The sequence below is a fragment of the Lagenorhynchus albirostris genome, chromosome 18 (genome assembly GCF_949774975.1).
Source record: "Lagenorhynchus albirostris chromosome 18, mLagAlb1.1, whole genome shotgun sequence".
NCBI lineage: Eukaryota > Metazoa > Chordata > Mammalia > Artiodactyla > Delphinidae > Lagenorhynchus > Lagenorhynchus albirostris.
The window spans coordinates 67,525,977-67,541,892 of NC_083112.1; the positions used below are offsets into that span (position 1 = coordinate 67,525,977).

The following is a 15,916-nucleotide window of genomic DNA, read 5'->3' on the forward strand; positions in this document are numbered from 1 at the left end:
TTACTAATGAACTTCCTGCCCCCAACCTGGCCAGGGCTCTGTCTTTCCTCCGTAGGGTGCTGGCTAACACGCTACCTTGACCCCACTGAGGCTGGGATACCAAGAAGCTCATGTTTCAAACCACAAGCAATGTGAAGCACATAATTTAATTAAACTTCCTATGGAAGAATTTGAGAAGTGATCTTGGAAAGAGGTTGGACTTGAGAGCCAGGAAACCTGAGTTCTCATCTGAGCTCTGCCTCTAATTAGCTGTGTAATCTTGGAGGAAAGTTTTAACTTTCCAAATCCAGAATTTTCTAGGATCTCTAGGTTTTCTTTGTGGTTTAAAAACTCCATAGTTCCATGGAATTCTAAGTCTCTCTCTCACAAGTGGTTTATTATGAGTGCTACGAATTGCTTTGTGAGAAACTAAAAACTTAAAAGACATCCAGAAAAAAGATGAATACGCTGTATCTTTTTTGATTTATAGTCAATTACCCCACTTACTTTTTTAATGAAAGGAATTGTTTTAATGTGTTTTTATGAAAGGAATTGGATTAAAAGGAGGGAAGATTCACTCTGTAGACTTAAATACAGGCGTTAGTATTAACGAAGATGTTCTTTTGTGTCATCATTTCTTTATTTTTCTAATCCTCTCAACTCATAAGGCACCAGATTTTTTTTATTAATCACTTTACAATGGGCATTAAACTATAATAAAACAACCCTCTTAATTCCTGGTGGGAAGTATGCATATCTACTGAGTGTCTAATATATCATATTTTATAGGACTTACGATTCAGACATTGAAACAAAAGGTCCACCCTTCCCCTGGGACACAGGAACAATGAGCTGGAGACAAAATCCCAGAGAAGTGGGTGGGCTGTAACCTGAGCCAGCTGTGTGTATCTACAAGGACTCTCCCCATCTCTCCTGTCCTAAGGAGCGCAGGGCAGGGAGTGTCCGCCCTCAGACAGAAAACAAACATCACGGGCAGCCCAGGAGGGAGTGCGAGCTCAGAGGTGGCTGCTCCTCGGGTGTCCTAAGCAGAACAACTCCAAAGGAAGGCGAGGCCAAAGTGCACCACCTGAGACACAGAAGAGGTGAAGAGGGTTCTCCTCAGTAATCGGTCAGTAGGTATGGCTGCACAGAGAGAGAGAAGGGATTCCTATGCTCCTGCCATCTTACCTCTAAGATGGGCCTTGAGGCCTGGGGAGTGAGGGTAGGAGGGGCCAAGGCGCAGTGGAGGGTGGCAAGTGGATGTGGCAGAAATCAAAGCCCAGGTGGTCTGGGTAAGACTGAGCTCTCAGGCGGGCATGGCCCATCTCCCTAGCTAAAGAGTAAGCCCTGGGTTGAATTTTTATTGTGCTCAACTGCGCCAAGTGGATTTTCAACTGCTCCCTGCTAGAGAGACAGCTCTCAACACCTCCTCCCTCTGTCTCTAGGTCCCTCTGAATCTGCTGGAAATACCCCCTTGGATGCATGTCCGTACATTAAACGTTTTGTATCCTGCACAGTATTAAACCTCACTTTAGACAAGGCTGGGAACTTAGCTGCAACTTACTGAGCACAGCAGTAATGGAACCTTTCCAAATATCTGGCAGATGCATTTGTTTCAGAGCAGATTACTAGCTTTTGAGAGGATTCAGTTCCAAGCTAGGCTGGAAACTGAAATCCACACAGGGCGTTCCCCGCATCTCACTGCAGAGATCAGACCCACAGTGTTCCATGAAGGTCAGACAAGTCCATTTCCAGGGAAGCGGTTTCCTGAGGATTCTCAATGTTTAATGCACTAATAATCAAGAAAACAAACAAGGCATGGGACAAGACAAGGGTCCAGAGAAAGATGTCCACTTAGGTTTCTGAAGGGACTTAATAAAAAACAACTCCCGAGAAACTAAAACATTACAAGGATGGAGCCTAATATGGGCAGAGAAACGGACATCTCTCTGTCTCTCTCTGACAGCTCCTCTTCACTAGTCCCTGCCCGGTGCCCAGGTTTCCATCTTTAACTGTCTCTCTCTCTTCCCTCAACAGCATCACCCTGTGCCGTCAAGGACTTTCCTTGCTGTACATCCCCATGACAATGCACCGATTTAGGGGGCTCTTGTGTGAACCTCAGTGTGGCACCCTCCCTGACGGGGATGTCTGCCTTCCCTCAACCAGCCCTCTGCACAGCTGCCAGTCATCTTTCTGAAACTCTTATCAATAGCATCATGCCTCAGCTTGAATCCTTTCAAGGACCCCCACCACCACTGCCATGAGAATAAAGTCCAGACTCCTCAGCATGACCTGACCTTTGGTGACCCACGGTACTGACTTCTCTGGACTCCTCTCCTGCCTGTCTCTGACCCTCCAGCACGCGGGCTACTTCTGACTCCCTAACGTAGCAGCCCCTGCGCCTGGCTGCGGGGCTGCTCACTCCCACCTCCTGCAGCACATGGCACACACGCAGTTCTGTGGAAATTACTCAGAAACCTTGCTGCATCGCCCACCAGACTCAAGAACCTCAGACTGTGCTAGTCATCTTTGCTTCTCCAACACCCTTACATAACATCTGGCCTAACCTGAATGTCTGAATGAATGGGCAGTCGGGACTTTTAAATGGAATCGCTTGGGGCTCCGAATGAGACAGTGTCTTAGCAACTGGTGAGACATCAGGTAGCTCTGTCACTGCATAGTGTCCTGTTTCCTAAAGTGTCATATATGTACATTTATAAATGTCAGTAGACCTTTGATAGTCATAAAAATTTCACTCTGCTACCTTGAAAACCCCCCAAATTATGTATTACATAACAGCTTGGTCAAATGCAGTAAATTATAACTAAATAAGTTAAATGTTCAAAACCCTTAATGACCAGACTCATCAATTGGGGGGCGGGGGGTGTTTGGTATTACAGAGAAGCTGGTTTCTTTTTTTTATTTTAATAAATTTATTTATTTTTGGCTGCATTGGGTCTTCGTTGCTGCGTGCAGGCTTTCTCTAGTTGCAGCGAGCGGGGGCTACTCTCCGTCACAGTGCGCGGGCTTCTTGTTGCAGTGGCTTCTCTTGTTGTGGAGCACGGGCTCTAGGCGCACAGGCTTCAGTAGTTGTGGCACGTGGGCTCAGTAGTTGTGGCTCGTGGGCTCTAGAGCACAGGCTCAGTAGTTGTGGCGCACGGGCTTCGCTGCTCCGCAGCACGTGGTATCTTCCTGGACCAGAGCGCAAACCCGTGTCCCCTGCATTGGCAGGCGGATTCTTAACCGCTGCGCCAGCAGGGAAATCCCTCTAATCACTTAAGTATCACTGCAGAAGTGAGGACGGGGCTGGCTATCCAGAAAACGAGGAGAGGCCTTGCAGCCACCTGAGTGGACACGTGGCAGGTCCAGCTTCCCCATGAGTAAGGGGCTCAGCCTGCTCCACATCATGTGACTTTACAACTAAAAACTGCCAACCTCAAAAATAAAACGATGTTACCTAGAGGAGAGGAAGGCGACTCCACTAAGCATCCTGGGCACTCAGCTCCCTCCCTGTTGCCTGGCGGGCATCAGCCAGTGTGTACAAAGAGCTTCCTTGAATGGTGGTATCTCTTTGGATTCTCACACATCTAATGAGAACTCCAATTTTAGGGCAAATGTTATCCCTGAATTACAGGTTAAGAAAGGTGAATTTACATGGGAGCATCATTTTAAAAACAAAAAAGGAAAGGTGAATTTTAGGAAGGTTTATGGCTTACTGAAATACCCAGATTAGTGACAGACAGACCTGGGGCTAAAATCTAGACCCAGATGACTACATCTCAGGTCTTGCCACTACCCTATTGTCTAGAACAACTACCATTCTATTCGGTAACAGAGCCTTGAGGAAGGGGTAGGCAAGTGTAGCTTCTTTCATTTTCTAGTTGTCTGTGTATGGTTCTCTATGTCTTCTTTAGAATGCAATTTTAGTTGTTAAAAACACCATACCTTTGTGCGAATACCTAGCGTAGTGAATATGCTTCACGTTAAAACATGTCCATTATTTATATACTTCCAATATCCCAATGAAGTTTCCTTTCAGGACTTGCCTTAGGGAGGCACACGCCTTCATTCACACGTAAGGCCTCGCTCGTGCATCAAGGATAATTTCACACAAGCCCCTCTGCGCATTTACCAGCACCGCCAGGACGGTCTGCTCAGAGCAGCCCTTCAAAGCCTGGGACGCCAGGTAAAGTCCTATCTTACACGCAGTGGAGCAGAGGTTATGCTTTGCGGATAAAATGCTAAGCAGATGGGGAAGTCCTGATTGGAGGACTTCTGACATCAGGGGACTTCACGGAACTCCCTTAATTTGTCCTCACTGGATCTCAGGCACACACTCAAGGGTGCTGCTGATGCAAGGTCCATCAAACCCACACAGGACACTCGGCAGGGCCCAGGTTCTGCCAGGCAACCCTGGTAGGAAAAGGCAGAGGTATGGACACAGCAGGACCCATTCAGGTTGTAGGAACCACGAGTGTGCGCCTAGTAATATGTTAAATGGCATCTGATGATTCTGAGACCAAAACCCAGCTTTTCTTTTTCTTGAAGGACTTCTGAGTTTTGTTTTTGCATGCAAACATGTCTGCCTCTCTTCTACTCCCTTGATCCACCACCTTGAGCTGTGCCCTTACGACCACAAAGGCAGCTGGTGCCGAGATCTCAAATCCATCCATTTACTCAAAACATATTAAATGCTTACCACGAATTAAGCACTGTTGTAGGAACATCACAAATGCAAAGGTGAATTTTCAAAAAGCTATGGTTTATAATAAAAAAACAACAACTATGGTTTGCCACTCTCACAGAGGTTTTATTTTCTATTTGGGGAGAAAATAATAAAGTCTTATAGTTACAAATAACCATAATAAAGAATGATTTTCAGTGAATGCTAGAGATACGGTATAAATAAATCTCCACTGCTTGCACTGTCTTAAGATTTCATCTTGGCTCAAATCTTCCTCTGTCAATGCCTGTGAGTAGTGTTTAATAACCTAAGACATATACATGAATCACACAGATAAAAGTGTCCTTCTACTCGTCACTGGTTATACATGAGGTCTGTGCTTACCCAATTCCACTCACTGTAGAACCTTCACTGGTCTCTCTGACCTATTTAAAATGTGAGCAAACGTTATTTTTAAAAAGCAAAGAAAATTTGAAAAAGAAAGAAAGAGAGTGAGTGAGACAGAAGGGAGGGAGGGAGGAAGGAAAGAAAATGTGACCTGATATGGGGAAAACATGCATACAGTGATGGACTACTAGATTCATCCAGTATCTTTTATTCTACCTGAGAAGAGAATAAAATCTTAGATTCACTTATGAAGGTAATATTTTGTGTGTGTGTGTTTTATTTCATCTAGTTATTTATGTAGGTAATCTTAACTCCCCACTCGATCATAATTTTTCCTAAGCACTGCATGGTGTTTCTAACAAAAATCATGTCATACATTGCCGGTATGGTGGGGGAGGGGGGGAAAGAGCTACTTCCCTCACCCGGCTGTCTTGAGGAAAAATGAAGAAAATGTCTAAAGTGCTAGTAAACATAGAAGCAACAACCTGACAAGTTTTTCCTCTAATGGTGTTCACAAAAGGCACCACAGCTCCCTGAGGCGCCCAGCTGCTGGCGCACCATCACACCGCATTCTGTATGAACGCCCCAGCTCCCTAGGAGAACAAAGAACGCGCATCAATCGTGTCCCCTAGAGTTGCATCCCATGGAGCATGGCATGGGCCACCCTCCACTGAAGAACGGGCCTCCTCTGCTTGCACAGAGCACAGGGACCCAGAGGTACACCCGTGGGCAGTGAGGAAGACCAGAGTACCCACCTGGGTGCCACATCAGCTGAACCTCGCTGGTTACGGCCAGACTGTCCTCCTACCCTACAAGGCTGCTACCTTCATTTAGAAAGGATGGCACAAATCAAAGTTAATTATGGTTCTTCAATATATTTCTGTATTTTCTGATTGAGAATCTGATATAGAAGCTGATTTTCAAAAGCAATTTTCCCCTTCACCAAAGGAACACTGAATTGGCATACTTCCAAGGCTGACATTCCTTTAAAGTGGGTGAGCTGAACACAAAGGTTTTAACAAATTAAGGAACAAATGTAACAGTCAAGGTAATAATAATGACCAAGGTTCCTAAATCACTTCTTGTCCTGCTGCATTTCTAACAAGAAAGGTTACAATATATACCTTCCAAGGGCCTAAGGATCCATGTCAAGCTTACATTAAATGTTCAAAATAGTCATTTGAGGAGCTATACCCAGAACTTACTTCTTATTTCAGTTTGATTTTATATATCATTTAAATTCATTAGACCTGGTAGTTGGGCTGAACATTTTCACGTCTATTAATCTTCTGAATTTCTATCCAACTATTATTCAGTGCTCACACATGTCAGTTCACCTTTCCTATGGGCCCTCCACAGTCACCCACACTCCACGCTGCCTACCCAGCACTCCACCTGTGGGATGACAAACACAGCAACGCCCCTTCTCCCAGCGCCACCTTCCATCCCTCCAGCTCCCCTGCACCAGGCACTTCAGCTTGTTCATCCTCAGGGTCCTCCCATGTCTTCTCCTCCCCATCCAACATCCACCTCTGAACACTCCCCAGCAGCCGAGAGTCCTGAGGACTCAGCTTCCGCGTTCTTGGGTCCGGCAGCTACACGCCCACCCCTCTGCCATGAACACTTCCCAGCAGCTGAGAGTCCTGAGGACTCAGCTTCCGCATTTTTGGGTCCCGCAGCTACACGCCCACCCCTTTGCCATCTTAATCCCCATCCTTTGTTTTCTTTTCTCTGTTCTTAAGCTGTTAACATTCCCAACAAGGCTGATTTCATCAAAATCTTAGGTGGAAGGAGCCCGCTCTTGGTTGGTGATTCATACATTCTCACTCTCTCTTTCTCTCACTCACTCCTTCCATTCAATGAGCACTTCTTGAATTCCTACTCTGTGCCATATGTCCTGTGTGCTCGGGAAACATCAGTGAATACGACCGAGATCCCCACCCTCACGGGGTTCACATGAATAAACAATAAACATGTGAGTATCTTAGAAGCAGGTAAGTAATACGCTGAGGAAGAAAGAAAACAGAGCAAGGTAAAGAGGACCTGGAACGCCAAGAGGGTGAAGGGCATGGCAGCAGGCAAGGGCCTCACGGAGAAGTAAGAACTGGAGAAAGGCCTGCAGTGAGTGAGTGAGAGGTGGATAAAGAACTCTCTGGGAAGAGGAACAGCCTGAGAAGAGGCCCTGGGGCAGGAGGCTGCCTGGAGTGACAGAGGAGCCCCACGGAGGCCAGTATGGCTGCAGCAGAGAGTGGGGAGGCGACTGGTCAGAGAGGTGCGGTGGACAAGAGCACGGCCACAGTAAGACTTCCCTGGGTGAGGTCATCGGACCTACCTTGAAACTTAGTTTTTAAAAGATCACTCTGGCTACTCTGTTAGCCTAGACAGGAGGAAGGGCAAGGATAGGATCTGGAAGACCTGATAGGATTCACCAAGGTAAGAAGGGATGAGGGCGGTGGCCACGGTTACAGCAGTAGGGGTACTGACTGATAACTCTTACTGTTACGCCCTCCCCATCCCAAGCCCCGTAGCCTGCTTTCCAAACCCTCCTGACTCGCCCCCAGGCTGCTCTTCACCTGGGCCAACCTGACATTAGCTCCCTCAGCCCAATCCGCCTCTAAATTTCTCAAATACCCAATCCTCTCCTTCCCATTCAGAGACAGAACTCTCTCTCCTTCCTGAACTCTTCCTGCAGAGACCCTTCACTCCATCCCCACAGGGCCCCCTAAAGAGCCTTGCTTCAAAACGCACTCCCAGAGCTTGCATCTTCAATCTCTTCCTCATTCCTGGACTTCCCTTCCTAGCTCATTCTCTCAGTCCTGATAAAACCTCCTGTTATTGCTCTGACTTACGATGATCCCTTCTCTCTGCTACCATTTAACGCTAACCTCTGTGCCCCACGCACTCACTTCTTCAGCCCTGGCAAGAAACGACCATCACAGGCAATGATGCCCTAGCTATCAACTCCAAGGACCATTCTCCCATGCCAGTGGCAGGAGCGCATGACGGTCTGCTCTTTTTGCCTGCCTTCTTCAAAACGCCTCTCACTCCCTTCCAGGGCCCCACAGTTTCCTGGTCCTTTTCCCACTTTCTGTATCTGATTCCCACCACCGCTTCCTCCTAGGTGAAGGTGTTCCCCAAGATTCAGTCCCCTGGAGGGCACTCTCATGCTCTCGGTCCCTGTGGCCGCTGTCTCACATTTCTGCTGGTGAGCCCAGACTGATAACCCCGGCTTCTCTCTTAGGCTGGACTTCTGCATTTCCAACCACTTTAAGGGCTCAGCACCTGGACGCCCCACTATCTCAATGTTCCAAGAATAAATTCCCATGGGATTCAATTTGTCATGACAGTGGTCACATTCTCCTTCTTATTTTTAATATTAATTCAATATCTTCTCTCCTAAGTTTTGAGCAATTCGAAAGCAGGAACCCTGTCTGAGCTCTTTGCACAAAGAGTATAACTCTAAACTATATGCTAAATAAATACACTCTTCAACTCAGCTGATCAGTGCTATCCAAAAAATAAGCTTTTCTTTTTAAGACATACTTGATGTTAAAAAAAAAAAAAAAAAAAAAAGACCTGTCACTGTTTTCTGTAAAAGGCAGAATTCTTGACCTGGAATTAAAATCCTCATCTCCTGAAGGTCTGGACAACGTCAATTTAGAAACATTATTTATCCAGATTTTTCAGGTAGGTTCAATCCTAGACATGAACTAATAACCCAAAACCTACAATGTTCACAGAAACTGACATTGTTGGCCACTGAATGCAGACCGATAAAAATTTTGAGGAACTTTATCAGAAGAACACTTTCCAATAAAAAGCCCAAAACAAAGTATTGAGATTATTTTTTGGCAGCATATAATAAAAAGCAAGGACAAAACACTGTGGAAAAAAAAAATTCTTTCTTTTCAAAAGGACAGATGGGAAATGAGATGAGGGACTTCCAGCCCCTTTGTAAGTTGTGGGGCCTGGTTTCCTTTTCAGGTCAGTGGTTTGTAGATCATTATCAGTGTCATGTAAGCAGAAGAGGAAAAGAAACAGAAGAAAAATAAAAATCAGGATGTTATTTAAAGGGAAATGGATTGACCACATTTTTCGATACAATGCTGAGAACACTCTAGGATTCTCCTGTATCTAAACTTTTCCAAAAGTGAAAATTTCTAGAGTTGCCAATTATTAATAATTTTCCCATCTTTTAAATTCTCTTGCTAAAGAGATTTGACATTGATGATACACCATGAAATGTCAATAGCAAGAACACCTGAGAGACACTCCTTGCCCTGACTTCTCACACAACTTCCAGGAAGACAACAATTTCACGTCTGTACAGCACAGAAAACCCGTAACATCCTGCTCTTTTTTCTTCATTGTGGTATAATGTCCATAACATAAAATGTACATGTCAACCACTGTTAAGAGTACAATTCAGTAGCATTAAGAATATCCTCATTACTGTACAGCTGTCACCACCATCCATGCATAGAACTCTTTTCATCTTGCAAAACTGAAATCTGTAGCCATTAAATAATTAACTCTCCATCCCCCCTCCTCCATCTCCTGGCAACCACCATTCCACTTTCTGTCTGGATAAATTTGACTATTCTAGGTATCTCATGCAAGTGGGATACAATATTTGTCCTTTTTTGACTCATTTCAATTAGCGTAATATCCTCCAAGTTCATCCATGTACAATATTTGTCCTTTTTTGACTCATTTCAATTAGCGTAATGTCCTCCAAGTTCATCCATGTTGCAGCATGTATCAGAACTTCCTTCCTTTTTAAGGCTGAATAATATTCCATTGTGCATATACACAATTTGTTTATCCATTTGCCCACTGATGGACACTTGAGTTTTTTCTTCCTTTGGGCTATTGTGAATAATCCCATTAGGAACATGGATGTACAAGTATCTCTTTGAGTCTCTGCTTTCAATTCTTTTGGGTATATCCCCAGAAGCGGAATATGACATTCTCTCTTTATTTCTTTCATACAAACTCTATGCCTTGTTAGTTTATATCAGACACCAAAGTCTAATGTTTGTGAAATATAAATGGTATCCATAAATTGCCTCCCAACGTCCTTTTTTACTGTTTACTACCTTTTCCATATTCTATCACTTTATAAAACTGCACAAACATTAGTAAGCTGTGTAACAAGCCAGGATACAAGGAGCTCAAAAGCCAGCTATAGATTCAGTGGATTGATGCCAGCAGTTAAGAATGTCACCACCAACAGTATCATCCAGTAAAAGGCTTCCACCTGAAGGAGGAGAACCTTGATTGGAAATCAACGGCCAGACTCACATGGAATTCTGTGTCTCTGACAGGAAAGGGAGGAGTCCTGGGCATTATTTACAGTTATGCTTAGATCTGTCATTTCTTAAGCAATAAGTCAACTTACCTTTCTTTTTTCTTTTTTTTGGCCTTACCACACAGCATGTGGGATCTTAGTTCCCCAACCAGGGATCGAACCCATGCCCCCTGGAAGTGCGGAGTCTTAACCATTGGACCACCAGGGAAGTCCCTCAACTTACCTTTCTTGATCTAAAACATTTTAATCTTAAAGGTTATCATCTCTGTCTAATTGCCTGTTAAAGTTTACCTATTATTTACCCACGGAAAAGTAAGTTCTCAGAGTTTTGCCAAGTAAACTTGAAGAGGCCACAAAACTTTAAGAACAATAAAGGTCCATTAGTCACCAGAAAGTGTGCTCCTTTTATGACTCTGTTTCACTTCCATTTTATTTTTTTACTTTTATTTTTTTGCGGTACGCGGGCCTCTCACTGTTGTGGCCTCTCCCACTGCGGAGCACAGGCTCCGGACGCGCAGGCTCAGCGGCCATGGCTCACGGGCCCAGCCGCTCCGCGGCATGTGGGATCTTCCCGGACTGGGGCACGAACCCGTGTCCCCTGCATCAGCAGGCGGACTCTCAACCACTGCGCCATCAGGGAAGCCCCCATTTTATTTTTATTTCAAAAATTACCTAATTTTCCACCAAACCAAATCATTGGCGCAGCAAAAAGTTTTACAGTTCTAGTCACTGGCATTTCCACATGTGCTCACTGGTATTCATAGTCACTTCATGAATCAAAGAAAACTAATTAATGTTCATAATAACTTTACAGATTTTATACGAAGCCAGAAGCACCCAAGCCTGGCATCCAGCGTGCAGAGGTCATGTGGATGTGGAGGTGGATGGGTGGGGAGGGAGGTGACAGAGGCACCAGCACAGCCCCGTCCTCAGGGCCACAGCACGGGTGGGGACACTTGAACACAAAAACCGTGAGAAGCCATTACTGAAAAGCTCTAGACAACGCACTTAGGTATTCATGTAACAATGTAGACAGTAAGTATTAGAGGAACTAAGAGAATGGGGAAAAAATTACTGTGGATTTCAACAACTTCAGAAGACAGGGGATTTGAAGTGGCCTCAAAGGGTGAGAAGGTTCTAGAAGGATGGGAAAGAAGAGATGATATTGCCGGAAAGGAGAACCATAAAGCCAGGGCAGAGACAGAACAGAACGACCCCAAAGCGCCAGGGTATGATTCTGAAAAAAAACAAGCGTAGTCTATATGAGCCACGGTAGTCCTACCCCAATCTTGGCAGATAAAACTTCACTTCATAAATATTCTGACAGCTGAGAACTGTCCTTTTGCCTTTTTAAAATTCACATTGACTCTGTCTCTCGGGTTTTTTTGTTTTAAACACTCTTCTCCCACCTTAGACAAGTACACCCAACGACAAACCTTATCTCCATAAGGCTCATTTTCAGAGAACTCAGACGTTCTTAGGGGCTGACCAATACCAACACAGGTCTACTTGTGACCTGTACAAATGTATCATCACTATGCACACCTATAGTTTAGTAAATTGTCATTTTGAATATAGTTGACAGGACTTCACACCAAATTCTATTATCCTAACAGGTAACTAATATTGTTTAACTAGTAAATATAGGATTGCAAATCAACCCCACTATGCATTTTGCTCACTATCTGACCCACTTCCTAACCAACTTGCTACCATTTTTCCATACGAAGTAAAATACTTTCCCCTGATCTAATCTGTTCCCTCTGCCTCTAATAATACAATAATAATTCTGCTCCCATTCTGCCTAAAAATGCAGGGACAGACAGAAGGAATCTGTGACATCACTAAGACATTTGGCTCATTCCACTAACTGGACAGCTATTAAAATCATCAAGACAATTTAGCAAGAAAGCATATAACCTTACTGGATTAGAATACAGGAGTCTCCTAGAAAAAAATAACTATCCAAACTTCACTGTGCCCCATCACAATTACTGTGATGGGGATGAAAGCTGAAATTCAAGCTCCTTAATCTTTGAAAAAACTTCCCCCAAGCAGAACTTAACACTGTTCATTCAATCTTGGCCAGCAGAATGTCAGTGAGTTCTCTGCTGTTCCTAGAATATTTGTGTCTGGTATCCCCAGAGAAGTTGTTATAGGCAAAAGGGACAAAGGAGTTTTTCTCAAAGTTTCAATCATCTGTTTCTACAAATGCTTAAACATCCAGGTTCCTTGTCTGTGAGATAAAAGATGAAATTAAATTAAGTGTATATTATTTATGTGGTTTGTTTGCTTCTTAAGCAGTTTTATCTCAGGTTTGCAAATACAATTTTGCATTCCAGGCTGCAAAACTCGAAATAACTTTGTTACTCTAACTGATACCAAGAAGAATACATACTTCACGCTCAGAGAAACTTGAGGTTCAACCTTTAGCTTCCTCAGAGCACACGACAGGAAAAATACATCAACATGGAGTATAATTTGTAATCATCTGATTTAACTTCTCATGCTAACAAATGATGCTAACAAAAGGCATCATTCTGAGGTTTCCATTTATTCATCCCTTAGCTAGGTAATCTACTCTTGTAATGAAGTTTTCAAGGCATCATATTTGGGGGCGTGATCTGAAACCATTTATGAGCAGAACGTACTTTGGCAGCAGCATCCCACTAATAGTCAATTTCATTTCCGTGGCATTCCTTATTTTTCAGGAAAGAACTAAAGAATAATCATTTTACCCACAGTTAGAAAAAGTGAACATTTGTGAAAATTCTCACCTTTGTTGTAAACTGGAAGCTTTTAAATTTGGTGGGAAAAAAAAAACTTCAAGGAACATAATTTAACAATTGTTATTAACATCGAAATTTCTAAAGACAATTCGGTTCATAAAGAACTGTATATATAGCAGGTTATGTTCTGGGGAGTGGGATTAAAAAGAAGGTGGTAGGGGAGGCTTTTATTGTCAAGTGTTTCAATAATGCCTGTTTGTTTGTTACAAGTATGTACTAGTTTTTAAAATTAAACAACAAAGAATCAAGGAAGCTTTAAAAAAAATAATAAGGCAGTTTAATTCACAAAAGACAGGTCTTGGATGGTAACAGCATCAGGTAGAGAAGAAGGAAGTGCCAAGATTAAGTCCCAGGAGATCAAGGGCAATAACTGGAATCTCCAGTAGACAAAGATGACTCCAGGTTGCCAGGCATCTAACGGTACTGGGGTTCTATCACTCCTCAGTGGCTCAAAGCTCTTGTGGGTCACTCAGCCACAGGCCATAGTCTGAAAGGCTTCAAGCAACAATCTAGAGCAGCTCACAGCAGAAGCTGTGCTGAGTCCCCTGCTGGCAGCTACTGAGCTCCCAGGAACAGCACCTGTCACTGCATCAGTGAGGTAAATGTTAGGACATTCCTCGATGTCAGAACCCCCAAACTCTTCTCTATGAGCCCACACACAGTTCAGGGCCTCTCTCAAGGCAGTCTCCCAAAGTGACATCCTAAAAGGATGCATGGCAAAATCCTCCACTGCTTCCGAGCAAATCCCATCCTTAAGACTCTAAGGCACTTGGCAAAACCCCTAAACACCTCTTCAAACAAATTTCCTAAGACATAGGAGACACTTGTGTCTACAGAATTAGCCCAGAGTATAGCACTTCTATTCAAGATAAAAGATACACACTTGAAAAAATATTTGTGTCATATACGTATGCGTGTTTATGCATATGTGCACGCATGTATTTGCGTGTACATACACATGCATACATATATGTATACATGTGTAACATATATTCAGATCTGCGTGTGTACACACATACACCCACATATATACACATATATATGCAAAAATAATTCCACACGGCTCTATTTACACACACTTAGAAGTTACCTACCTGAAAGTCATCATAAGGGAAGAGCAGCATCTCCCTTAAACAGTCGTTCAGGATCTGTGTCTTCTTCTGGACGATGACATTTTCATAGTCGAGTGGCTCAATCAGCTTTGGTTTGGCCTAGAAGGTGAAAAGATAAGCAATTGGAACACTCTTATAAGATAAAAGTAACTTCTTAAGACTAAAGAACTTCATACATCCTACTCTACATGTTTTTGTACTTTCCAACTTTTCTACAATGAGAGTGTATCAGTTTTGCTATCAGGAAGAATCTGAAACAAGAGAAACAAGTTGTCTTCAAAGGAAAGAAAACACTTCATGGTCCTCATGCTTGTTTGGTTATTTAAACACAAAGGAGGCTATGGAGTCTGGTGGAACTTCCAGTCACGTCTTGGGTCACCCCTGGCTAGGTCAGTCCCCTTCTAAGCCTTAAGCTTTGCCAGAACTGCCCTGCTTGGAGGTCCAGCCATGGTCTGGCAATGAAGGCCACCAGCTCCAGCCGTGACCATCTCTTCTTGGCCCTAGGCTTAAAGCAATCCCCAGAGCTCACTATTTTATATAAAACTCTATGGAACTCATCTCTGAGTCTCAAAATATCCCTGTCTAACCTGAACTATCTATACACCTACATATACAACACCTAAACATAGAGAAATGTGAGCTGGACCAAAATCAGGCAAGCAAGGGAAAAAAGCACTTCAACCAGGGCTTGTGGGTGACCCCCAGGGGGTAGGGATGATCATCCCTGGAATGCACTAATCCAAAGAAAGAGGCAACGAGCAACTGGGAAAGAAAAGAGAGAATATGCCTTTTCTAGCTATTTCCAAACTTATTCTCAGTAAAAATCTCAGCTAGTTTTAGTCATTGCCACAGTGTTCAGTGATCACTTCCCACATGCAAGGCACTAACTGGGCTAAGTCAAGGATAAAGATATATATTCAACTAACTATAGCACGGTATGCCAAGTGCTTAAAAAGGCACACGTGCACGTGTGCACACACACACACACACACACACATCAGAAGTAAATTCATTATATCAATAAATTCATTACTGCAAGATTATTTTTGAAACTATTAATAAAAAACATCTGATAACACAATTTCAACAAATGCTCTATATATTAAAATGACAATTCATATACAGATAATAAATATAATAAAGACATCGGGTATGTGTTACATGTGTATGTGTTACATGTGTATGTGTTACATACACATCGGGTATGTGTTACAATTAGGAATTGTAACTGAGACTTCTTTGTGTTCCCCAAATCTGTCTCTTTTCCTTCCAAATAGAACTGGACTACATTTCCCAGCCTCCCCATGGTTAGTGTGGTCATGTGACTGTCTTCTGGCCAATAGCATGTCAGTGGAAGGGACGTGGTCGCTGCCAAGCCTGGCTCATAAAAGCCTCTGCTATAGACTGAATGCTTGTGCCCTGAAAACTCATATGTTGAAACCCAATCCTGAAAAATAATGGGATTAGGAAATGAGGCTTTGGGGAGGTGATCAGGTAATGAGGGTGAAACCCTCATGAATGGGATTAGTGTCCTTATAAGAGAGACCTCCAAGAGCTCTCTCGTCCCTTCCACCATGCAAGCGCACAGCAAGAAGACAGCATCCATGAACCAGGAAGTGGACCCTCACCAAACACTGAATCTGCCAGTGCCTTG

At 43.6% G+C, this 15,916-nt stretch overlaps 1 protein-coding gene across 28 annotated transcripts in view; it reads right to left on the reverse strand.

Moving 5' to 3' along the window:
* DOCK9 (dedicator of cytokinesis 9) overlaps positions 1-15,916 on the reverse strand; it is a 282,879-nt gene that overhangs the window by 137,456 nt on the left and 129,507 nt on the right. For all 28 annotated transcript variants that reach the window (XR_009536799.1, XR_009536798.1, XR_009536800.1 and 25 more), the window contains exon 2: positions 14,245-14,361. Coding sequence is in view for 25 of the 28 variants with exons in the window: in XM_060129280.1 (XP_059985263.1) it covers positions 14,245-14,361 (117 nt within the window). In the remaining 3 variants the exon portion in view is untranslated. The remainder of the gene's footprint in view (positions 1-14,244; positions 14,362-15,916) is intronic.